This window comes from Lepidochelys kempii, chromosome 14 (genome assembly GCF_965140285.1).
Source record: "Lepidochelys kempii isolate rLepKem1 chromosome 14, rLepKem1.hap1, whole genome shotgun sequence".
NCBI classification, from domain to species: domain Eukaryota; kingdom Metazoa; phylum Chordata; order Testudines; family Cheloniidae; genus Lepidochelys; species Lepidochelys kempii.
Window position 1 is genome coordinate 7989598 of NC_136393.1, and position 26546 is coordinate 8016143.

A 26546-nucleotide genomic window follows, 5' to 3' on the forward strand; every position below is an offset into this window, starting at 1 on the left:
AAGCTTATGCTCAAATAAATTGGTTAGTCTCTAAGGTGCCACAAGTACTCCTTTTCTTTTTGCGAATACAGACTATCATGGCTGTTACTCTGAAATCTCTAAACAGTAACAGCTATCTTCACACAAAAATTATTTACATAGATTTTAAGCTTTGATACTTGATTTTCAGTTAGTTTGACTTTGTTTGTATACATTACATTTACATTTTGCTGAAGGGAACTTTTGATTATGTATTCAAAAGACATGTATAATAAGGGCTAAGGAGCTAATCCTTATTTGTATAATTTGTAGGACAAGAGCACTTTTAAAAACAAGAAGGCAGTCACTTACATAGGAAGGCTGAAAATAAAGTAAAGAATAAGCAAAAGGCCTGTAAAAGCTGTACGTATGTAAAAGTCTGCTAAATGTAAATAATGTACTAAGGCAACCATTTTAGAAACTGACTGGAAAATCCAACACGGTCAATTTAAGCATTGTTCACCAAAGGCTACCTCCAGACTAGGAGGTAGGGTTGTGAGTATAAATAGCAGTATAGTAGCAGTGGAGGTATGGCTTAGCGGTACTGAGTACCTACTCCCCTGCAGGTTTGTATTCAGCCTCTGCTGCTGCTACCCATGCTACCACAGCTACACTGCTAGTCCACATCAAGCTAGTGCAATTATGTGTACACAAGCAGGGGAATCACACCCCTACTTCATCGCGTAGACGTAGCCAAAGAGACGGCAGACAGTAGTGCTAACATAATCCCTTTCTTCTACCGCTCAACAGTATATATCACATTTTATATGTATTGCAGAAATACTTCCCCAAGTCAGAAACATTGTATGTTATCGCTCTTGAGATTGTATATGCCGCAGTGAGGGGAGATGCAGTAGAAGTGATGGGCCAGTCAATTGCTGCTAAGCTATGCTGCAGCAGTGGAGGCGATAAAGCATGGCACCATGCACCCTGAATGATAATCTGAGATCCTTTCAGTCATTTTCTGTTAATCAATCACCCCACCTTTTGCAATTCATTATCAGTTGCTTGGTCTTTATCCCCCTGGTATCTGCTACCCAGAAGGGATGACAGAGCAGATCTTTGGGATGAGTTCTCTTCTGCTGGGTGTATTTTACATTAGAAAGGGAGGCTACATTCAGTGCTATCACTCCTACATGTTAATGAACACTTAGGCATCAACTGAAGAAAGCACCTAAGCACCTGAAATCAACAGGACATGCACACGCTCAAAGTTAAGCACGTTCCTAAGTTCTTTGCTGAATAGGATGCTTTTCTGAATCAGGAGATGCACTCTCAAATTTAAAATATTTTTAAAAACCTATTTACTTTACTTGCCCAGTAGATAAGTCTAGGCAGTTTTCCAGAAGTCTGAGCTAATTAATCAGTTGTCTAAGTACAGAGACAGGTGGATTTGACAAATGTTGACCTATGCATAAAATAGATTAAAGGACAGTGTCAGACTGGTCTCCGATTTTCTTATGGTTTTTTGGATTAATATTATTTTTGAAAAGAAAATTATTTATTTTTAATAGTTGTGTTTAAGCAAACAAAACCCCAGAAGCTTTTAAAAAGGGGCTATTTGTATACTAAGAGACCTAATACCAAATCACAATTTAGTCAAGTTTTGTGCCTTATCATCACCCATTTGTTGTTTACATAATTCTATTGCTGTATTGGTTTATGCTGTCAATTGGTATCAGATGGTCTGTTATATGCCCATAAAAGTTCTGCTTGACCTAACAAACTTGCTATGCTCTGTAGCAATTGCTTTCAGGGACCGTATTTTCAAAATGTGGAAAGATTGTCTCCTTTGACTAAGATTCTGTATGTAACTGCATCACATGGTGATTTTTTAAAAAAATTTACAGTGCAGTTCTATACACGTAATGACTCTGTACAAATGGCACCATGGAGCTCTCAATGGCTTCTGGATTAAATTTACAAATAAACAAAAATTAAAAAAAATTTCCACTACTTCCCCCAATAGCAAACGAACCCAACCTGAGAGCTGAAAGTCAAGCCAGCTTCTTTCTGGTTTGTGCAGCATCACCATTAATAAACACAACTCCATTGCCTTCAGTTAGGTTTCACATTAGGCCTAGCAATTCTGTTGATAATGCACATGCCAGTACAAAATCCAGCTAACTCCATATTAGCTGTTTTGGCCCTGAAGGGGTCACAGATGTAAAAAACTTATTAAAAACTATTAGCCAGGATGGGCAGGGATGCAAAACCATGCTCTGAAGTGTCCCTAGCCTCTGTTTGCCAGAAGCTGGGAACAGGTGATAGAGGATGGACCACTTGATGAACTACCTGTTCCATTCATTTCCTCTGAAGCACCTGGCATTGGCCACTGTTGGAAGACAGGATACTGGGCTAGATGGACCAATGATCTGACCCAGTATGGCTCTTTGTAGGTCAAGGAAGACATTTTATGCTGAATAAGCACTGGGGCAGATGTAAGAAGGTACCAGTTTTACAGAGTCACTTTTCAGCGTGGATCACAGTTAGGCAATACCTCTTGAACTGCACAGATATCCATAAACTCAGTACAGAACAATTCTTGGGGACTAGTCTTCCTATTTCTTCAGTAGTAGAAATACATCAGCATCATTCAGGTCTCCAGCCTCCTCTCCACTAACAACAATAAATGTTATATTTTAAAAGGCCTAACAAAAACAGAACTAATCACAGGCTTTTAAAACTTGAAAGGAAAAAAAGGGAGCTTTATTACTTATTGTAGTTACTTCCTACGTGTGTTCAAGTATTATCTGCTTACTTTACTCCTGTCATCTCAGATGACAACTTGTCAACTATGTTCAGATGGAATAGCTCTTATTACTGTGATGATGTAGGTGGAAGGAAGATTTTCAGATTTTCAGTTATATCCTTGACGGTAATTAAATTTGGCCTTTTGATGAACAGCAATCATCAGTTAATGCTAAATAAATACTGTATTTCAATACAGTTAAGGCAAGAAGGGACCATTATGATCATCTAATGTGACCTCCTGCAAAATATAAGCCACTGAATTTCACCTGAGGTAATTTTTGCACCAAGCCTAAAAAAATTGTGGTTATTGTCACACGGGTTCTTTGTTCTCCCTCACTGGTCTGTCTGTATCAACCTGTTGTGTCTTGTCTTAGACTGTAAGCTCTTCGGGGTGGGGACTGTCTTTTTGTTCTGTGTTTGTATAGCACCTAGCATAATGGAGTCCAAGACTGGGGCTCCTAGGTGCTACGGTAATACAAACAATAAAAGAATGAATGAATGGTGGTTGAGCTAGAGCACATCTTTCAATGAGAGATCCAATCTTGGCCAGCCCACGCTACTGCTAAATAAATACCACCTTGTAATGAGGTCTAGTGCTTGCTTTTGAAATTGTTGAAGGCCCCTTCAGCAATTGCACTGACACCATCAACTGCAAGTCTGTATGTGTGTGTGGAAGCTATTTTAAAACAACCACCAGCCCAATAAACCTTTTATATCATTTCTCGACAGGTATTTCTACCTTCACTACCACCCCCTGACAAACTTCATTACCAGTTATGCTTTACCTTGGGTGGTGATTGTTGCTGTTTGTTGATATTTGCAGAATGCTGCTGTCGCAGAGCCCGAGGGATAAACTCAGGTGCCAGTGGATTCAACACATAGGTTTTCTTTAACTCCAAAGCCTCCAACTGAGCCTTGATCTGTTCAAACGTGATACCATGGAGGCTCTCATTCTCGTGACACAGGGCAATAAACCTCTCCCAAAATTTCCTATGGAAAACAGTTAGAAAGAATAAGATTTACCAACTCAGGTTATAGTTAACAGAGGTTTTACACAGCAAAGTACAGTTTGTATTTTTCCTACATGCCCATCTTACACATCATGCCTCCAATTCTGCAATGAGATCCAGGGGCTGGGCCCACACATCCATGCGGAGCCCCAGCCACAGAGTAGGCATAAGGGTCTGTCCAGGCAGATCAGACTCCAGCCCTAACCCTATGTCATATCATATCTGATTCCTATACCTATGTCAACATAAAAGCAGAGACTGCACTAACCTGGAAATTTTATGGAAGAGCAAACACAAACACCACAGACTCTATTAAAGCTCAAAAAGCCAAGTGCTCTACAAAGAAGATTAGTATCATTATCCCCATTTTTTCAAATAGGGAAACTGAGGCCTGGGGGAAAAAGTGACTTGCCCAAGGTCAGGCAGCAAAGCAGTAACAGAGCCAGAAACTGATTTCAGGTCTTCTGAGTCCCAGTCCAATGCCACATCAACCAGGCTATATTGCCTCCTCTGGAAGAAGGAAGTTGTCACTGACAGGATCAGAATTAGTGTATTCACTAATATCCTTAGCAGTGTTAAACTGCAAAGTGCAGCTGTACTCATGGCCCCAAGCCCTCCCATTCCAAAGAGTCCAGCCCCAGTGGAGGCGGAAGGGTAGAGGCAGCATGCCCTACTCCATTAACTGAGACAGGTGGAACAATATGACCCTGAGTTTTTATTGGTTTTCTTGAAGTAACACTACTAAATACAAATCACACAGTATTTGTCTGGTAGCAATAGTGGGACAAAATATGGAAGGACAGTCTCGCTGTTAAAGCACAGGACGGTGAGTTAGAAGAGCTAAATTCATTTCCTGGCTCTGCCACTGATTCACCACATGACTTTAGGCAAGTAACCTCTTTGATCCTTGGTTTTTCCATCTGTAAAATGGGGTTAACACTTGCCTACCTCCCAGGTATGTTGTGAGGCTTAATATGTTAGTACGTGTAAAACACTTGAGATCCTTCAATGGCAGGTATAAATGCAAACTGTTCTTATTATAATACTTTGTATATATATAATAGGGGTTTCCAGGTTCATGTAAGAAAAAGGATTGTATTATTTTCCCCTATAGTGCTGTAATTAGCTTTTTTTTTAATTAAATAGCTCAATAAATGATCATTTCAATCTGTCATTCCAATTTCTCAGTGTGACTCATGTAGAAGTCTACTCTTTTTTTTTTTAAAACACGTGACAATATCTATTGGTAAAACATTTGATTTTAGAAATTCTATCAACAAATACTTTTTCTGAAAAGCAAGCAGAACATGGGACAGTCATTTTCCTCTGAAAAAATTTAAATCGGTCATTGTTTAAAAAACACAACACAACAACAACCAGGATCTTATCTCCTTTAATCAAGGAAAAATTATTAAATTATCTCCTTCAAGCAATGAAGGGTGATGAAAAATAAAAGATGTAGGGGAAAAAACTACATTAGACTTTGAAAAGATGAAAACCTTAAAAGGCACACTGAATAATAATCCGTCTCTTTAATTTTCATTTTTTTGGTAAGTGATTAAAGACGACAGGCTGACAATATTTTACACTCGTAAACGTCTGCTGACAATCTCAGATTGATTTCTGTACTGGAAGGTGTTGAAAAAATGGAAGGCCTGTATAATGTATTTCCATTATTCATAAGCAGATTGGGGTGCCTGCTTCTTCTGGTTTTTCCTGAACCTAAGGTAATAAGAACTATAGTCATATGTAAATCTTAAAGTGCTTTACAGAAGATGGGAAATATAATTAATGCCCGCTTTACAAATGAACATCCCATGAGGCCATCCGAATGAGCAAAAATTATTTTTAAAAACAAAAGACTGTGCCTTCCTGGGCAAAAATCTGTCTGGCTCTTCCATAGGAGAGAGAGGCCAAAACACAAGTGTTTTGTGTAGAATGCACAAGTGTTGTAGTCCCCCAAAACCTGTATAACTGACATTCTGCAGGTCTACTGCACATTGACCTGCAAAAAGGGTTCAGGGATCAAAGTTCCTTGATCCACTACGGCCACCGGGCATACAGAGAGGAGCTTAGTGGGTGGTCATGTTCAAGGAGCAGAATCTGCCAGTTCTGGTCAATAAATGGGGGAAATACTGCCTTTTTTGTTCTATATTTGTACAGCACCCAGCATAATGGGGTCCTGGTCCATGACTAGGGCCCCCACATGCTATGGTAATTTAAATAAATAATTGTAATAAAAAATGAGTTCTAAAAGCAACGAATGCTATAGGACAACGTGGACGTGATGAACCATTGCTCTGCATGCACTGTGGAAGGCAGAGAATCTGACGCAAGAATGGAAGAAGCACAGATAAATCCTGTTATCTCCAGAATTTTCAAGAGAGGAGCAGTCCTAGAGTGAAAATCTAGCCACACTAAAGTCCATGGCAAAACTCAGGTTGACTTCAGTGAGGTCAGGATTTCACCCCACATAGGTGAAGATGCAGAAAAAAAAATAGCAAAGCTCCATTTAGCTCCAGTGGAATTAACATTCCAGATGCTGGCTGAGTCTTTGCCACTGGTATATTTCTCCATGCCCATGTATGACATGGAATTATTTTATCACAGCTAGGAGTCTAGACTTTATAATACCCAGGCATCCTAGATATTTCAGAATATTTCTTGAGCAATTTTATTAGAAAATGAGTTGATTAAGGGGGTGACACACTGTGTATTTGCAGGTGGATAGTTTTTCCCCACACCTTGTCCAACACCTTTTGCTTTAAATTTTATAATTACTCTAGTGTTGATGAAAGAATGAACGAAAAGATTAATACTGCATTTAAAAATAACTCTGCTCACTGTCTAGAGCCAGAGATGGAGAATTATTCGCACAAATACACATTTATTTAAACCCTTTTCATTTCATTTAGCCTGTTCAGAATGGCAAAGCACAAGAATAAACCAGGTTAGTCATACACAATTTCTCATGTCATACCTCACCAAGTTTAGGGAATGTTTTGAAGCATCGGATCAGAAGTGCTGGCAACTGTAACAACATAGGAAACATACTCTATTTGCTACCCCTTGTCTCCTTCTGCAGTTGGCCTTTTAAGGAAACAGGACAGGCAATCAGCCTAGTTCCAGGTGGCAAGCTCACCCAGCCTATGGCAATGTAGATCCTAAGGAGAGAAGCCACTGGTTGACCAGTGCCATTCGCAGGCGAACCTGAGGGAGGACAAGTGTCTCTCTTGCAAGACCACAGGAATAGTTACTAAGGGTAGGTCTACACTACAAATTTACAATGGCGCAGCTACACCGCTGTAGCATGTCTGGTGAAGACGCTCTAAGCCAATCGGAGAGAGCTCTCCCATCAGCTTAACAACACCACCTCCACAAAGAGGCACTAGCACTGCCTACACAGGGGTTTAATGTCAGTATAACTACATTGCTCGGGGTGTGGATTTTTCACACCCTGAGCGACACAGTTATATCGAAGTAAGTATGTACTGTAGACCAAGCTGCATACACATAAGAATTTAAAATAGCCATTCTAATGCCAATCTTTCGCTGTGATTTCATGTAAATGAGAAGTGCGCTTTTAAATTTCACTATATAGATGACCCATTTTCTGCAGGAGCATCAAGTCATTTGACTGTAAGGCAAACACATTTTGCAAGTATTTAAGTGAGAATTAAACAACAATATGGAAATATTTCACTGGGATGCTATAATGACAGAGCTCTCTGTGATTACTCAATGCAGTCATCAAACCTACCGCAAACCACCAGAACTCCACTGAGGCCCATGCACTTTTGTTTAAAATGCACCAAGCAGTCTCCCTACACATGGAACACTTGTACTGGGATGTAAGAACAGAAAATAAAACACTGCCATCTCTGCTTTGCAGTTGCTCCTGAATTTAAAGGGAGCGTCTGCCAAACAGCCCTGTCTAGTCTGCCTGTAATATACAGAAAGGCAATAATTACCCGGGGCTACTTCACATAGCTCTCTGCAACTACAGCTACAAATTCCTGACTCACTTTGACAGGTATTAGAATATTTATAAAATTCAAGAACTCTCTAAACTTTTTTTGAGGTCTGTTTTTCTGCACAAAATGTCACTTCTTCCAGACTTCTGAATTTCTCTTGTGCTAAAAAAGAACTCACTCTCTCTTAATAGCAGAGTGCCCAAGCCCTCCAGCAGGAGTTTCAAACAGTAAATATTCAATTATTCAGTGAAACAAGACAATGGCATATTAAAAGCATTGCTCAAGACACATCTTCTTGATAAAGTTCCCACACATTGCTTACTTCTTAATTAAAGAACTTTTGGTTGCGTAAGTTTTGCACAGAATATACATAAAAGCTGTTGGACTTGGAAAGGCAGACTGGACCATTAGCTGTCAAAACTGCAATTTAATGGCGGCCTAGGCCTACATTTTCATAAATTTCAGACCCTTTAAAGGGGCCAATTTCTAAAAATGTGTTGGGACAGAGTGTACCTCTGGAACCTATCAAGTTGGGCACTTAAAAAGTTCAGAGACCGAAAAACACTAGTCACTTACGAAAATTTGAGCCATAATGCTTTGCTATCGGGACTCAAAGGGGTCAGAATTTGGGTCTCAAGGTCTTTCTCAGTACCCTGAACCGACAGAAGCTGGAGAATGTATGGATGAACTGTATGCATCACTTAAAAATGATGACCCTTGAGCCAATCAGCAGGCCACATAATGGTCTGTGGTACTAATGGATCCAAGAGCCTTGTCCCCTTACTGAGCAAACCCAGTGTGTCCCAACAGCCCACGGTGGGGCAGAGGGAGTATCTGAAACAGACCGATTTCCTTAAGTGTGATGACCAGGATCTTTTCCAATACACCAAGGGAGAGAACCAGGAACCTCCAGAGCTGAAAACATGAATTGTCTCTGCAGCTTGAGCTAGAAAACCAAGCCCTGGGTGTTGGGAGTTGTAACAAACTCACATCATCTGTGGCTCAAGTACGAAGGAGTATGGGTAACAAATGCTGACCAGTGAGTTACATAAATCAGGCATGTTCAAAAATGCAAGCAAGAAACATGAATGGTACAAATAAAACACACAAAAATCCTTTTGATTTTAATAACCTGTTAGCAGCACTAAAGAAAAGGTTATTTTGATGCTGTCCCCTTAAATAAGTATTTAAATTCAAATTATATTTTAATAAATGTAGTAGATAAAGGTTTGGTTTCCATTTTCTAAATAAAAGGTATTTGGGCTTCTCTGAACATCTCCATGAACATCAGAAGCATTGTAATAGAGAGACACTGCTCAGGAAAGTGAAGTCAATGTAAAGGGACATATGACTTACACACACACACACACACTTTTGCTGCATTGTTATAGCACAGTCAGTGCAGCATTTCTTCTACTTCAGAAGCAAGCTTAAGGCTCTATCTCTGACCATCTGAACATTTTGCCCCTTCCATAGAAAGAGAACCCTTTGAAGACAAAGACCTTTACATCCGTAAAATGATTGTTTAAATCTCCTACCATTTTTCACCTTTCCTTATTCGTGTCTTCAGGAAGTTCATTTATTCAGCTCCCATTTAGCTTATTCTAGGTTTACAGAGAATAGCTAAACGATGGCTTTGTGCCTTCCACTTTCATATGACTGCCATGATGTTTCACACAAAAAACAGTTAAGTAATAAATCATGCTATTTTTCAATGCCCAAATTTAATTGCAGTATTTTTATTGACATGCAATGTTATAATAAGCACATTAAAAACAGCTGAAAATGAAATGGAGGGTCTTGAGCTACTAGTATCAAGTACAAATTACAGAATTAGCAAATACAACAAGAATGCGTTGTCAATTACCCTTCATTACATATAGAAATGCAGGCTCTTGAGCAAGTAACAAACAGCTACAATGTGATTTTGGAGGACACATTAAGAATCAAAGATGGGTCGACCCTGACTGAACACTAAAGATCCTGTGGCACTTTTCCTATGAGTAGAGGCCCTTGCATAAAGTTTTCCCGCCCTTACTATCTCACTCTTCCTCAGCTGGTTACCCTCACTACACCTTTGCCTTGTCTTTTCTTCAGTTTGAAAGTCCACATCAGGCTCTGCCAATGCTGCATTTCAGTTTCCCCTACCTAAAAACATTTCAAAGGAGCAGAGTCCTAAAAGAAGATACTATTTTCAACCATACTGAAGTCACTTCTTTGTTGGACAGAGAAGTACCTTAACTTGGCATTCTGTCTTTTGGTGATCATATCTCTGCTACCTTCATGTTCAATTCACAGAGATTTTGTACTTGATAAAGAAAAGAAAAGAAAAGAAAAGAAAAGAAAAGAAAAGAAAAGAAAAGAAAAGAAAAGAAAAGAAAAAAAAGAAAAAAGAAAAAAGAAAAAAAAAGAAAAAAAAAGAAAAAAAAAGAAAAAAAAAGAAAAAAGAAAAGATTGCCATGTGCTTAATAATGCTAGTATCCCATTTAGACTCTGAAGTTCACCAAGATAGATGAAAGGTGACTTCTCACCTTTACTGGTGTTATTGTTTGGAAACACAAAAACATGCCACCATAAATCCAACTATTGAAAAAACAAAACACAATACATCCTTTTACATCACCTGATTTACACTACTAGAAACATTACAAACTACACTATTACAAATCATTTTCACTTAAAAAATAAACAATTCCCTCCATTAGCAATCTTCCAAGGTAACACAGTTAAACAACACTATCAGTTCAGAATATACACTATACACAATAAAGTGTTTCAAGATAACACCAACTCAACCTTGCCAAAAATCAGAAAACATCAATTTCTAAGGACTCTGCATGGCTGGCGTTACGAATTGCATGTTTAGTATAGAAGAGAAGGCATGTGTGTGGTGGAAATGGATGGTATAAATATGGACAAGGTGAAACCATAGTTGTAGTCTGCAAGGGACGGATGAGACCCAATTAGTGTCTTCCTCGCTTTTTACCGATGGTGTGGCTTCACCTGAGCAATTTTAACTGATTTTAATGAAGGTTTTGTTTAGTGGAATATATATATATATAATGGTGTAAAAAATTATATATGTTTCTCCAATTCAATTTTTTAAATGCAACTCATTTGACTTTGGAGCCTAAAAAGCAGACCAGTTTTACTTAGTCCATAGATTGTACTCAAATGTATAATATTCACTAGCACTTCTGCTACCCCTGTTTAGCCAAAGAACACACATATACTGTACCTGCATCTTCCAATGGAACATAAAGCAATTGGGTCTCCCACCACAGCTACCAGGGACTGTGCTCTTGTAATGGCAGTGTTGAGAAGTTTGTAATTGGACAGAAAACCATAATCCAAGTCCTCTGTTGAATCCTCCAGTAATTGTTCCTTCCTTTTGATCGGTGTTTGCTTGTGTTTGCACGTATGCCGTGTTCGCACTGTGCTGAGAAACAAAACTCTAAACTGCTTTCCTAAAGAAAGGAGAGATGAAAGTTTGAGATAATTTTAACCATTTTCAGATGTAATGCAACCAAATCACAACACTTGCTAGACAGATTTCAGAACTTGACATTTTATATGTAAGTAATTCTAGAGAGTCATTAGTTACTCTTCATGTAAAGAGCTTTGTGCAAGAATAATAAGAGTTTAACATTTTAAAATGCATTATGAAGAACACTTTTCATTGCAAGAGCAATTTGTCCTTTTAAAATCCTTGTTTTCCATGCCAGTTTTAAGCACTCCAGAACTTTCTGAAGTTCTGAACACCTCTGCACAGTTTCTGTTCAGCCAGTAATAGGTGCGGTACCAATTTACACTAAAGGCTACATCTGAAAAAAATAAGGCTGTTCCGCAGGAAAAAATGCACATCATTTCAGCCATTTCTCTTTCACAGCTTAGCAAATAAAAATGCCATAAAAGTCAAACAAATACAAATTTCTACCTATGTGAAATAGGCTGTTCTTTCCTGCTCAGCTATCTGAGTTTGCCAATTGCTACCCGGCAGACACTTGTCCGCTCTTTGTCTATTTAAAACACGATTCTGTAAAGCCACATGCCCCCGCAGAATCCTACTGTTGTCAATGGAACACCATGTGGGACTAGGAGTCCAAGAGCGTGGATTCCTTTGCAGGACTGGGTCCTTGGATTGCAAACACTCTGGGGCATTATGTTTCTTTATGGATCTTGTCTGTCTCCATAATTGTTTGCAAAGTGCCTAGCACATTGCTGGAGCTACATAAAGAAATAAAAAGTAAGGTCTTTTTTTGCCTCCATTAACACAAAAAGTCATATTCATTTTGAAAAATTTTATATTTCACAAACCACACATTGATTGCTTTGGGTATTCTAGGATGGAATAATATCCAATGAGCACGTGCACTAGTCAGATCCTGTCACACCAACATTAGTGACTGTATATTATATCCACTCTTTTTACTCAGAGTCAAGATTATTTTAACTGCTTCTCCTATATGTTATTCCTTTGTTTAACTTGCTGTTACTATCATACTCTAATTACAAAGTACAATCAAAGACATTCTGAGTGTGAAATCTGGGGATCACAATTAAAAAGCTTACTGTAAAAAGCCTCCTATATCACATGTTAAAAAATTACATAGATTGGTAAATTACATACAGAAATTAGGACTGCATTTCACAATCTTATCTTTGTTAGCAGATTCTTAAGACATGCAATCACTACTTACCCTGAACATTTAGCACTCTTTCTACACTGACATCAGATAATCTCTTTTTTCGAAGTTCTGCCCGAATTCGGAACACTTGATCAGCATATGGTGTTACAACCCCTATACTGCCATCATCCAATTTTCCCCAAGCTACCGGCCATTTTCTTCTCAATTCTTCAACACGTTCTACTATTTCAAATACCTTAAAAAGAAAATCATAAAACCTGAGTCAAAAATATTGTTAAGTGTTTATTTGCTTTTTAATCCAGTATCATTCCTTTATATAAAAACAGAAGTGGAATTTTAAAACTGTACAGGATTTTACAGGCAAAATATTATATAAAACCTTCTTAGTAAACACAAAAACCTGCTATTGTATTTCATAATAATGTTTCAAAACACTATAGCTTACAACAGTATCAATAATATTTGGGGTCATTACTCTGGAACACTGTAAAAAATTCCTATTAGGACAAATGTTTCCTATGAAAAAGTAATCTTTAAGGCCCTTATCCAGCAAAGCACTTAATCATATGCTTAACTATACCTACTAAAATACTTAAAGTTAGGCTCATGCTAAACTTTGGAGCATCAGGACCTAGGGTCATATCTATATCTAGATCTAGATACGTTAACAAAATACATGTATTTTATTTTATTTTTATTTTTACTTTCTGTTTGTATATTTCATGTAACATTTTGGAATCTAAAGAAAAAGGACACACACATAAGCAAGTATACTGAAAGCTTCTCTGTCACATAAGACTGCACCTGCCTCTGCTATCAATCAATTCAACTGAGGAAAGCATACTGTGTGTCACTTAGGAAGACTGATAGTAATGGAGAATCCAGTAAAGAACTTCAGTGGGTATATGAATAAACTGTAAATAAACCCTTTTCTCCTTCCATAGCAGGTGTGCATTTCTGAGAGTAGAAATACACTAGAAAACCCAGTCTATATTTGTTTTTCAGCCCCATGTGGCCTGCCGGCTCTATGCAGGTTACTAGACAGAAGCTCCATGGACCACTGATTGGGAATCACTCGGTTAGATATAAAGGCTGGCCAGTGCTCTTCACTTTGGGAAGTTTCAAGGAAATCTTTGTAACCTGGCCTTAACCAGAAGAAGCTACTTTATCATGAGGAGGAAGCAAGAGAATTTGAGATGTCTTTATTAATTATTACTAATCTGAGGCAACAAAACTGAATCTGAGGTTTATCTTGCTCCCTATAAAATAAGTGACAAAATTCTTACGGATTTCAAACTGAGCAGAATCAGACCCTAATAAAAGAGAAGTGTTTTCAGAGTTAAAATGGGAAATTTCAGTGGTCTGGGGATTACTCAAAATAAATTTAAAACGATGATAACGTTATCTGATGATAACGATTACTTATTATTTGCATTATGGCAGCTTGCTAGAGGCCCCAGAGACTGGAATTCCATTATGCTAGAGCTGTAGACACACATCCTGAGGCAGTCCTTGCCCACAGAACTCAGTCTACACAGCAAGACAGAAGGGTGGAAGGGCAAACAGAGGCACAGAGATTGGAAGTGACTTGACCATGGTCAAGTAAGATAAGTGGCAGAACCAGAAATAGAATCCAGACCTCCCAGCCCAGAGCCCTATCTACTAGACCATGCTGCCTCCTCAACGATTAGGAGCCAATTCTCTCCCCAAACACAATTTTAGTTCTAGAAATTTATAGGTTCTCTGATAACTCAAGCCAGGGAAATGTATGTAGTGAAAGCAGTACACTTGTAAAGCAGCTAAACAAATGTTTCCTGTGAAACGCTGTTTGAAGTTAACATTGCAAAACCCTTTCTCCAATCCCTATTTTTTTAAAAACATTCCAAGTTATTCTAAAGCCATTTTTAAATTTCTTTCTATTTTCAACTTCTGTTTTAATTTATTTATATCAGCATTTATAAAATATGTGCTCTGGGTATATTCAGATCTTTAAAAATATATCATCAGAAATTCATAACATGCTGTCAACAATTGGCAGCAAACAGACGATCCCCAAATTAATTACCAGCCACTACCGGCAAGAGAAGGAAAGGATGACTCTCATTCCTACTCCTTTTTTAGATTTGGTGCATCTTTCATGAACACCCTTACTCAGACAAAGGCCTGGGTAAAAAGGTGGGCTTTGAGAACTGACAATGAGAGCTAGTCAATCACTGGAAACTGTGCCTGATTCTTGGAGCCACTGGCCACCTACAATTCCAGGTGAATTGATGATAGATTCAGCACCTTTCAGGATCATGCCTAAAAACTGCTTTTAAAAAACAGTAAGCTTCTATCTTGATGACACAGAACAGACCTGTTCTCAGTTCCACCTCTCATCAAAATGATCTCCTGCTAGGAGGACACAGCAAAGACAACAACCCCCTACTGAGAGACACTGGGTGGAGATATTGACACAGTGACAAGTATTTCTAAAAAACATGGTAAAACCTTTTTTATATCTATATTCTCATTCAATAAACATTTACTTAGCTACCCAAGGTATAACTGATCAATGGACTTTTCCTATAGAGCCTCAAGCTCATTCTCTTAATGGCAACGTAACAGAATCTACAAGTATTCTAGATTCCCTTCACTGCCCACCCAGTTATCTTTAGAGGGGCTGTTAAAAATAATTCAGCCTGTTTCCAGTATTTACATTAATTAGCCTTCATATTAGTAGGCCAGGATTTTAACTGCCTGTGGAGAAATATTTTTTGAATGTTTATACTAATGTATGTGCCCATTGCAACTTATCATAAAATAAAAAATGCAGTCACTCTTACATGAAATTACAGAACAGAAATGACAAGAAAAGGACTTGCAAAATCAGGATCATCCTAGTGAGACATGTAGCATACAAACTAAAAACTACAGGCCAGATCCTAAGGTGCTGTAAGTTAGCAAAGCTCCATTAATATATTCCACACTAATTTACACCAGCTGAGGATGTAATATTTTTCAATAAAAACACGTATTTTATGTTACTGTCCTGGTAATGAACAACTGCAACAGATTACCTAGAAAGGAGTAAATTCCCCATCAGTTGGAGTATTTAAATCAAGAATGGATGTCTTTCTAAACAAGATGCTCTAGTTCAACCACAAGATGCTGAGTTAAATACTGAAATCACTGGTAAGGTTCTATGGCTTCTGTTATGCCTTAAGCCTGACTAGATAAGGGAAATGGCCCTGTCTGTCCCAAACATCTCTGACCCAAACCATACTAATGAATTGATACACCGAGAAATGTTCATTTTATTGTTCTTTCACTTCCTTTTTTCACTTCATACATTTCAAACTTTTCTTGTAATACTGAACATTTCTCCACAAAATGTAAAATTTTCACATGAACTTTCGAGCATGTTTCCTACGCCACAGGCTGATAAGCACAAATTAGCTTCCATGCTAGTAGTGTGAGTAGTGAGCACAGAGTGTGAATCTCACAGATTACATGAGTGCAGTACAAATAGGTTTGTAGGATTTGTGCTCAGATAAGGTCAAAATATTGTAAATGAAACTTGTAACAGGTTCACAGAAAATCAGTTGTACATATTTGATAAATGCTTCATCCAAAAGGTGGATCTTTGGGACTAGGTTTCTATCACCTCTAGTAAATGTCACATTGTCATTTTGTGTATGAAAATGGAATGGTCATGAAGTTAATGCCTGAAACTGGGAGCCGGGCTGGGAGAGGACAGGTTAGGGGGTGGGTGCCAGGCACTTCACCATGTTTTACTCAATGAAGTTAAAGCATGGACATATTTCAGATTGGTTCTGGCTGAACAAAGACAGCGATTCAGAATCTCAGACTTGCTTGAACAGGAGTTGAAGGATAGCTGGACTGCTATTTAATTTGTCACATCCCTCATTCCTATCCCCATCCCATCCCATTTGTCAGCAACTGCTGCTTCACAACTCCAATGCTCCTTGGAGTCTTGGGCTCCAGTCCTGATGCTTCACACACACAGGCAGACTTGCTGTATCCATAAGGAGCTTCCCTGACGTAAGTGGGGCTCTGCCCACACACAGCAGTTTGCCCACATGCACAAAGTTACAGGATCAGGACAACAGAGCGTCCCAGCCATGGACAGCTCCAGGCTCACTCAGCTGAGCCAATCAAGCCAAATCTGATTATATTTAGCACTACATTGTTGGCCAAGTGAAGTGAGGTTTTATACCCAATTTGATGGCATTTCTCTGTCTGTCTGTCTGTTTAACGTAGCAGGACAACTTTTGAACACCACATCAGATCAGTTCCAAAATTTCAGGGATCTTTCTAGACATCAAAGGGCAGAAGCATTTGATGAAAACTAGAAAACAGAAGGGAGAAATGGGGGACACACAGAGCCCCTGGCATTTGGGCAGTAGCTTCTATCACCTCCATAAATTGTCTACAGATCAAAGAACAGATTGATGGCAGCCATCATCACCTTCTACCATAACAATAAATGCCCACCATCTCAGCTCTGGCCATCACTCCAATACAGAAATAAGAACGGTGGGGACAGGGGAAACTAGGAGGGCACACAGAGCCCCTGGCATGGGGAGAAGAATGGGAGACCTTGGCCTGAGGGGAAACAGAGCCACTGGCATGTGGCAGGGAGAGGAAATGGGGGGGGACAGAGAGCTCCTGGCATGGGGAAGGGGGTGTTACAGAGTCCCTGAAATAAAAGGAGATGGGAAGGTGGCACACAAGGAGCTTGTGGGGTGGAATGGAAGAATGCAAGGACTCTTCGTGTGTGCAGTGTGCTAGTGTGTGACTGTCCAGTAATCATATTCAAAGTTTGTACACTATTTGTCAACAGGTATCAAAGTTGTTTGTACTGTTATACCGTTACTTCTGAGCTTCTGGTTTGCTTGACAAATGGACGGACAAAAACATAAAGCAGATCCACCCAACCTAGTCAGCAAGTATAAAAGTTTCAACCATAGCCAGGAATAGTTTGTTTTAAATATTACAGATTTTAGGAGTGCAGTAAATATATATTGGTGGTATTTGTGCAGGGCTTGGATACAGACAGTGAAAATACTTTAAATGCAATTCTTCCAAGCTTCACAGTTCCTAAATTCTCTAATAATTTAAAAAGTCTATTCTGTTGCTAAAACACACTCGAATAGATTTACTAGAGCTGTAAAAATTATTCTAATCCCTTTGCAGGTTTATTCAACTACCAGGTAAAATTCTTCTGAAAACCCACTGCTTCTGAATATATGCTTAGAATTACAACCAATAATAAAAACTGGAAGTATATTTTTCAATTCTGAAACCCTTATGCTTTTCATAAATATAATATAAATACTTCTATAAGTGCATAAGCTTATATTTATGAAAAGCATAAGGGTTTCAGAATTGAAAAATATACTTCCAGTTTTTATTGTAACACTGAATGTGCTAATACAAATGTGGGGATTTTTTTTTAATTAGCAAAAGCTGACAGTAATAATGCTCCCGCATTGTTTGAGCCCTTCTTGTCAGTATTAAGTAGCTTTTGTCCTTTATTCTTGCCTGCAGACTACTAATGACTCAATTTTCATTCAGTGACTGAACTGCATGGCAGTGAAAATATTTTAAGATCTTTCACAACCTTTTTCATTTATGAAGAAGAGATACAGGTACATTAATGAGAGAAGTCAGTAGCCTTCGGTTTCTTTGTTCAGTGATGTGTCCTGAAGTCACTGGTGTTTAGTGTTCAGCTGCACTATCAGGAGCTTCCTATTTCAGCAGATCTCTTACTAACAAACAAATGCAGCACAACTATGTTAAAAATTGCCCATCACATGAAATGCATCATGGCTAATGGATAGTAGATGTATAATGCAACTATTATAGTGCTTGCTTTGTAATGAACAGTGTTGCTAAACTACAAATCAGCTTCAGTTATAATCCTCTGTCTTTACTTTCTCATAAATTTAAGACAATATTTCCGTTGGGGCTGAAATTTTCTATGTTTAGTTTCAGAAAATGGGTCATTTTGTTGTTAAAAGTTTAAGGAAAATATGTTCAACCATTTTTTAGTAGAAAGGAGCCGAAACAACAAAATTTGAATAGGGATTCAAAGTTTGTGGGTGTCAGGATTTGGGGTTTGGGTCAAGCCCAGGTAACACTACATATGGGAGAGGGGAATCCCACTGCTTTTACTAGCAGTAATATTTTAAAATACTCACTGAAAGAGGAAAGAGTTTTGAATCTGGGTGTGTGAATGACAGTTGTTCTGGAGAACAGCCATTGTAATATGTGAAAAAAACTATAGATAGAAAAATCACTTCTGAGCATGCTCATTTCGGACCTGATCCCAAAGTTTGTTTAGGTCCATGGGAATCTTTCCAAAGACTTCAATGGGCTTTCATCAGACCCTTTGCTCTCTAGCTGAGAGGAAGAATGGCCCAAGCCTAGAACTTATGAGACTCAGGTTCAAGTCCCTGCTCTGTCACAGACTTCCTGCATGACCTTGGACAAGTCACTTAGCCTCTCTGTGCCTCAGTTCCTCAGGGGCAGAAATGGGGACAATAATATTTCCCTACGTCACAGGGTGTTGCGGAGTGCTTTCAGATCTACTGCTTGAAAATGCAATATAAAGTTAGGTATTATTATCATCTACTGAAACAGTTTGCATAAACCAGACTGACCATTTCATTCAAACACAAAACATCATCCTTTAAAAGGAATAAAACATTCTTAACATTAGGAACAGGAGGAAATCACAGGAGTGAAAAAAAGTGTGGATCGCACAACCAGAGACTGTAAACAATTCGGCAACTGTTTGAAAATTCCAAGCTTTATTTTAAATTGTAAAAAGAATTCCTATCTTTCAGTTGCTAAGATTCAGCCATCACAATGTCATAAAAACTATCGAGCAAATAATTCTGAGTAATGAACAAGCCTGCGTAAACTGTAAGCAGCTTGCAGCCAATTTGCAAAGAGAAAAAGAAGCTAAATCCATTGAAATAGTGATTACAAATTATGGCCATGATTCTGCAAGCTTTTCATGTGGGTGGAGCCCTGCGGAGTACCACTGACTGAAGTGGGGGCTTATGCAGGTGTAGAGGTGGTGCAGCTTGAAGGATCGTAGTCTATTTGCTTAGCTCTACATTCCATATTCAAGTTGTGCAGGATGCTACCTGTTCTTTTAAGGCTGAAATAATCTCTGCCATCTATCTATATCAAACACAAAAGCCAACAGAGACACAACGTGGGCGAGGTAATATCTTTTATTGGACCAACTTCTGTTTGGTGAGAGAGACAAGCTTTTGAACTCCTTCACCAAACAGAATTCAGTCCAATAAAAGATATTACTTACCCATCTTGTCTCTTGACTATCCTGGGACTAACATGACTATAACTACACTACATACATAACCCAATAGGAAGTTGTTCAAAAAACCTCTAAAAGTATGCAATTTGATAACAGATATTGTGACAGATAAAATGCTTAAGTGTACCAAGAACTCAGATTCTTGAGAAAGCAATGAAAGGTAAATCCAAAGAAGAGCTACCTCTGCATTGTTGTAGAAAGCTGTACTGTTTTTCTCCTGCACATCTTCTCCGCGTGCTGTGAAGAAAGTCAAAGGGTAGAAATCTTTGTGTGCTGGCTGCTTTCCACTTGCCATCAATTTGCCCTCATAGAAAAGGTCAGATGTGTAACTGCAATGAGGCAAAACACAGAATAAAATGTGGAATTTGCATTTGGTCCCATATCCCACTGAGAAATATGCCATCAAAGAAAATAATGTTTTATACTGAAACAAAAGCCCTAATTCTTACTCATTAATTCTAACTGATTTCTCTTATGTGATGGTTCCACATTACAGGCAATGCTGGTAGTGCCACCTAACGTCTGCCCAACACTTCCTATTATAAAACCCTGTTTTCAGTTGACAAACTCTAACCATTCGAACTGAAATTCTCTGTAGCAGACGTTTGCCTCAGACTGAGCTGCATCACAAATGGTTCAGCCATTTAAAAATATGTTGTTTTGCCCATATTAAAATTCTTACAACTATTTAAGTTAGAAGCTCTAGCCCCTGACTCAATGCCTTAGAGCAAGGACTTGAAATTGGGTAGCAATATCACTCTGGTGTAATACCAGCAGCACTTTTGCTGCTCCCATCCGAAATCTGGTCGAGTTCTGAGCCACTGAAAAACCTCCATGTGCACATACTCAGTAAAGAGTTGTTAGCAACTGGCAGCTAAATTTCTGAAGATTTTGTCTGCACTGAGCATGCTCCAGCTCAGGGCTGCAGGGACTGAGCAGGGCTTTCCCTGCAATTGCTGTTACAAGCCACTGTGCTGCTGGTCATTAGAAGTGAGAGCAATGCTCCCCTTGCTGACACCCAGGCAATGTGGAAGAGAAGGCAGCTGCTTGACCTAAAGAGAGAAGGGACAAGAACCAGACCGGGGGGTAGAGGGTAAGTGATTGGAACAAGGGTTGTGGGGAGACTGGGACCGGCTAGGCAAGAAGATTGAGGTAAAGAGCCAGGGGAGGAAGACTGGAGAAAGGAACCACCCCTACCTCTCCCACCCCACAAAATAGTATATGATCATGTAATTAAAGAGTGTGTCATAATGCACAAGGGGTAGAAATTATGGTAGTGATTTTAATTAATTAATTAATTCTGGCATTTCCTATCTTTCCAATGTTTGACTTTGCAAACTTAACGTTCTTTTAACATAGTTTTTTGGATGTTATATCTATATACAATGAATACACAACCTACCTTAATGCAGTGAGAATTTTATTCCTATCCACAATGCAATATTGTACACTACAAACACTTTTCAGATACATAGCAATTAAAAATGGAGTCACTCAACCAAGAAAGCAATGGGATTAATGGGAAAAGGCGTTTGTACAAAAAATCATATGCAAACTGGCCTCAAAACAAATTCTTACAAAAAGAAGCAAGACATTTCAAATAAGAAAGCTAGTGGGTGAAATTTGGTGTCATTTACAATGCTTTTCAGCATCAAGAACCACCATGATGAATCTTGGCTACAATTCTCCAGAGTGCTCCAGCTCCTTTGTGCCATTATGTCGGACCAAAGCAGCCCTAAAGTTGGTGGAGTTGGCCACTAGAGGAGCACCACCACCAGATGACATATACCGCTCCTCCTAGCTGCCAGTGAAGTGTGTTGTGGGCAGGCTGCCCCTCACTTTGGCTGATCTTCAACTGTCAGAAGAGGCCTTGGAGGCCACTGGCTGCCAGCACAAGATACACCAGCTTCCAGGTTGCTCTAATTTCTGCCTGGGACTAGGTCAGTGACCAGCAACCTCAAGATCAGGGGCACAACGGTAGCCAAAAGCCCCATTTGTTTGCCTTTTATGGATGTGTGCTGAGCTCTCATTGCCCACTCCAGAGAATCTGACCCTTTAGCAGGCATGAATAGCAATGTTCTTTGTCTTAGTGTATCAGACAAGGAAAAACACTGTAGGACAGAAATAGAAGTAACAGGGGAAAAGCACAGGGTAACCCTGCCGACTGCTGATTAAATCCAGCAAGAGATACTCCTGGGGGAATTCTGCAGGACTGTGTACCCGCAAAACCTCCCCACACAGAATTCCTGTGTTTCCCTGCAGAAAACCGAGGGGGCGACTATTGGCACAGGTGGGGGGGAGGGGTTTTCTCCCCTCCCCCCCAAACAGAGGTGAGGCATGCAGGGACACATGGGGTTACATTTCACTGCCCATCCTCATTTCCACAAGAGCAGAGCTGCCCAGCTGAAGGAGGCTGACTGACTCTAGGCTCTGCAGACTCGGCAGCTGAACACTGCCTCCTGGTCCTAGTGCCAGTTGAGTTCCCCTTCTGTGTGCTGGGAGCCTTCCTGTTTCCTGTGCAACAGAGAGTGCCAGCAGTGGGGCTGGGTAAGGGGGGGCAAAGGAAATGAGGGAAAGGGGCCAAAGGGGTGGTGGGAAGAAGCAGTGGGGAAGGAAGGGGGGGTGGAATAGGGTAGGGGGAGGGGAATGTGGAAGTGAAGGGAGGGGAATGGGGCATGGAACAATGGGGGAGGGGGATGAAATGTGGAAGAAAAGAGGATAGAGGAATCACAGGGGGAAGCAGGAGTCCCCTTGGCAGCAGCTGGGGCTACCCTGTTAAGCAGGCCCACTGAACCCTCACACTGATAAGCCCTAACCCCCTACACCTGGACCCTCCAGATGAACCCCCCACACCAAGACCCTCACCCCACTGAGCCCCAACCAGCTACACATGGCCCCCATCCCATTTAGCCCCACTCCCCCAGCACCCAGATCTACCCACTCAGACCCCCACACCCAGACCCCCTGCCGAGCACCATCTCCCAACACCCAGACCTCCCCTGCTGAGTCCCAACCACATTCTCCTGGATCACCTGCAGAGTCCCATTGCCCCGTACCCAGAACCCCTCGAGTCCCTGTGCATCCAGATCTCCCACTGAGCTGCCCCCACCTAGTTTGCCCCATCCAGATATGTCACACACCACACCTGGATTCCCCCCACACTAAGCCCCTCCACACTTGGGGCAGGAGGGGGGATCAGGGCTGAGGCAGGGGGATGGGGTGCGGGAGGGGGTGCAGGCTCCACGCAACACTTACCTCAAGCAGCTCCAGAAAGCAGCGGCATGTGCCCTCCAGCTCCTACACAGAGGCGCAGCCAGACGGCTCTGTGCACTGCCCTGTCAGCAGGCGCCACCCTCCCCATTGGTCGTGGTTCCCGGCCAATGGGCTGGGAGCCGCGGAGTCAGCGCTCAGGGAAGAAGTGGGGACAGAGGCAGTGTGCAGAGCTGCCTGGCCACGCCTCTGCCAGCAACAGCACGGATGGGGAGCCGCTTGCGGGGAACCACCCGCGAGTGGCCCCTCCACAGACCACAAAATTTTTACCATGGACATTTTGCCAACCCCTGAAGAAAACTAGCTGCATGGTCCATAACATAATATCAACTGCAATCTGACACGTCCCTTAGAGAACATGAAAACTGTCATTCTTGCAACCCTGTATCCCTCAGTTTACTCAAAGAACAGGTATAGGCTTTATGATTTATTAATCATTTGTATTATTATAGTGCTTAGGAGCCCCTAGTCATGGTCCAGGACCCCACTGTGCTAGGCATTATACAAACACACAACAAAAAAACATGCAAGCTTCCCAACTCTGCCCTACTCATAAGCCTCAACCTAGACATGGAGTTACCCCCTCTAGAAGTCAGAGGATTGCTCAGTCTTCGTGACCCCCTAATCCGTGAAGGCTGCCAGTTATTGTAATTGTGGTTTTGATTGGAGACATAGACAACTGTCTACTCGAAATGCAAAAAACTCATTTCACATATGCCATCAAATCACCACCAGATCACAACTTTAGGTCACTATCAACCAGGGCTGCATTACACTAGACAACTCTGAGGTGAATGTATCTATATCCCATCTGTAACCTAAAGTGGAAAGAATCAGCCTCCTCTGAGTCCCATCAGCCTCCCTCTCATTTATAATTTCTAGAAATGTAGCCTAAACTAAACCACACTTGAATCTGTAATGCAGTGTACACCTAATGGAAAGAGGCCTTATTATACACTATTTAGCAAAGTGTGTTAAACTTTTAATCTTGATTCCATGATGGATTTTTCTGCTTTTTGCTGTGAACATAGTGAGTGAAAATCCAATTAACATGATTGGATAGCAACATAATATTCTTCACTAAATATTTGAGCAAGGATTTAAACTTTAACAGTTTTCTCCATGACTGCACTGATTCTTTTTAGCACAGCTCATGGATGAGTTCATTATACTAGCAGCCATTAGTTTATCACAGCATAAAAATGACAAACAATTAATTAGTGAGTCTTGAAAAAGGTAATAAAAAATGACACTAGCAAAGTGATAAGAACATAATTTGACCTATTTTTTTCTTTTTGTACTTATACGATCATGTCATTCTATGTTGCAAGCAGCTTTTATTTTTAAGCAAGAAAAAAATAATCAATGCTCTTGAATTATTCTGATGCTGTCTAAATTTTTGAAACTAATAAAAGAATTGCAGAATATGAACTGAGTTAAAAGTTGATTAAATTTCAATTCTACTCTCATTTTTTAAAAGAGCTACTATGTTAGTGGTCCAAACCACTGCAGGTGCTAAGAGTGTTGCTCAGTATCACAGGCTATGACTGCAATATTTTTATAAGGGCTTCAAGGTCAAGGTTCTGCAGCTGCAGAGTCTATTTCCTTTGTGGAGAGGTGGAAATGGCTATGTGGTATGTCGGATGCCATCAGGTGGTCGAGGGACATCTACATAGAACACATTAGTAATACCAGGAGGGATGAGCTGGAGCGCCAATGAGAAGAACCGTTGGGAAAGTAACTCAAATACTTTCCTGATGGACTGTTTTTTCCTCTAAATGGACAACCAATCCTAAATTCTCAATTACTGAGGGACAGTATTCACTCATTGATATATTTTGCTTTCCGTCATCAACTCTGTGTATAACTTTTTTCATGAGTAACGTACCCGAATGCATGGATGCTAGATATCTGAACTGTATACTTAAATTCATTCACCTAAATTTGGGTTATTGCTGTTTATGCACTATATGTATCTTATAACTTTAAAAACAAACATTGTATTTGTGGATAATCTAAGCACTATACCCAGATGTACAGACACTCTTTTCTCAACTTATGTATTATATACTTTTTTTTATCATTAGCTTTAATAAAAATTTTATTTCAGCAATGTTTGGCCACCTGAACCTTCCTGCTTCTTCAAGACAGAATCACAAACTAGCCATGGCCTTTCACAAAGACACTGGGGAACATACTGAGCATATCCAGTGCAGGTTAACTAACGTCAGCCAGAGCAGGAAAGACTCACAATCAAGGCACCTCTCCCTGAACAACAGCTCCATAATAGGAGTGTCGAAATATACCCCAATTTTTGCTCCCCGCAGCTAATTTCAGAACTTTGTATTTTCTTTTTTTTTTAAAACAAAAAAACTTCTTGTCTCATTATTTAACAATGGAAAAAATTTCTCACCAATTAACTTTTAAAATGCAAAACTACTATGATTTTATTATGTAAATACAAGTTGTAGTTGCTTCTCTCTCTCTTTTCAACTAAATGTAGCACTGAAATGACAAAGTTGTTCTGCCTTTTGAGGTTCACTCACACCAGTCAAACAAAAGTGTGATACAGTGAAAAAGTTCACACCTACTTGATGATAGCTTCATGGGAGCGATAGTTCTCACACAGCAAGATCCTGCATGGAAACTCTGCAGGGTAGTGCTCATAGAGCCGATCAAGTAACGAAACATGAAGATTTCTCTCCCTGGCAAATTCGCTGTAGACAAAAGGACTGAGCTGTAATAGACACACACATACAGAGAAAATTTAACTAAATATGCAGACTTAGATTTTCATACTCCTAAAAGAAAAATTCTACATCAACTGAAGGATGGCCTGTAAACAACTAAATCTTACAAAGCTGCTTCAGTAGTATTAAGAAAACATATGTCCATGACTTGGTTTGGGGCTAGTTACAATAACTGCATAGAAACACACCTTTCTGCTGCAAAAGTGACACAAGTACCTATGATCTTAGCTGACCAGCAGAATATTTTGTTACTATGTAAAGATGAAAGGAAGAAAAAGGCTTGTTTACATGCATGTGCCAAAACACCTTTGTCTATGTTTCACTTATATAGTTTGCAGACGTCACTGACAATCGCAAACAATGGAAGGTGGTACACACCTTGCAGAATACTATTTTGCAATTCTTTAGTACCTTTAATTTGAAGGTCTCTTCAAGGTTTATAAAATTATTATAAGTTATTGTACTCACTGGGAGAACTGGGAATAGAACTCAAGATGCCCTGGTTACCAGTGTGCTTCCCTAATGCCTACACCACACTTACACGGTTTTAGTGGTGACTCACACCATTTGCTGTAGCAGGAAAAGGCATAACCCAGGATTTCAATTTAGAAAGGTAAGGAAATACGGAACTGATTTTAAAACATTGTTTAGACTTGCCTGGAAATGTTAAGCCTACATATATATTCTGCTGTATTAATGATTTGAGATGCTGTATTTATTTTTTCAGTGTCAGCTCACTTTTAACTTTAGAAATGCAAATGTTGCAT

The 26546-nt window shown here is 39.8% G+C and overlaps 1 protein-coding gene across 6 annotated transcripts in view; it reads right to left on the reverse strand.

Annotated features, from left to right (window-relative positions):
* The window catches only part of HELZ (helicase with zinc finger), a 149483-nt gene that overhangs the window by 36212 nt on the left and 86725 nt on the right, over positions 1 to 26546 (reverse strand). For all 6 annotated transcript variants that reach the window (XM_073310830.2, XM_073310828.2, XM_073310832.2 and 3 more), the window contains 5 exons: positions 25621 to 25766; positions 19941 to 20088; positions 12457 to 12640; positions 10995 to 11223; positions 3558 to 3762 (listed from right to left, as the gene is read on the reverse strand). In XM_073310830.2, the coding sequence (XP_073166931.2) occupies positions 3558 to 3762; positions 10995 to 11223; positions 12457 to 12640; positions 19941 to 20088; positions 25621 to 25766 (912 nt within the window). The remainder of the gene's footprint in view (positions 1 to 3557; positions 3763 to 10994; positions 11224 to 12456; positions 12641 to 19940; positions 20089 to 25620; positions 25767 to 26546) is intronic.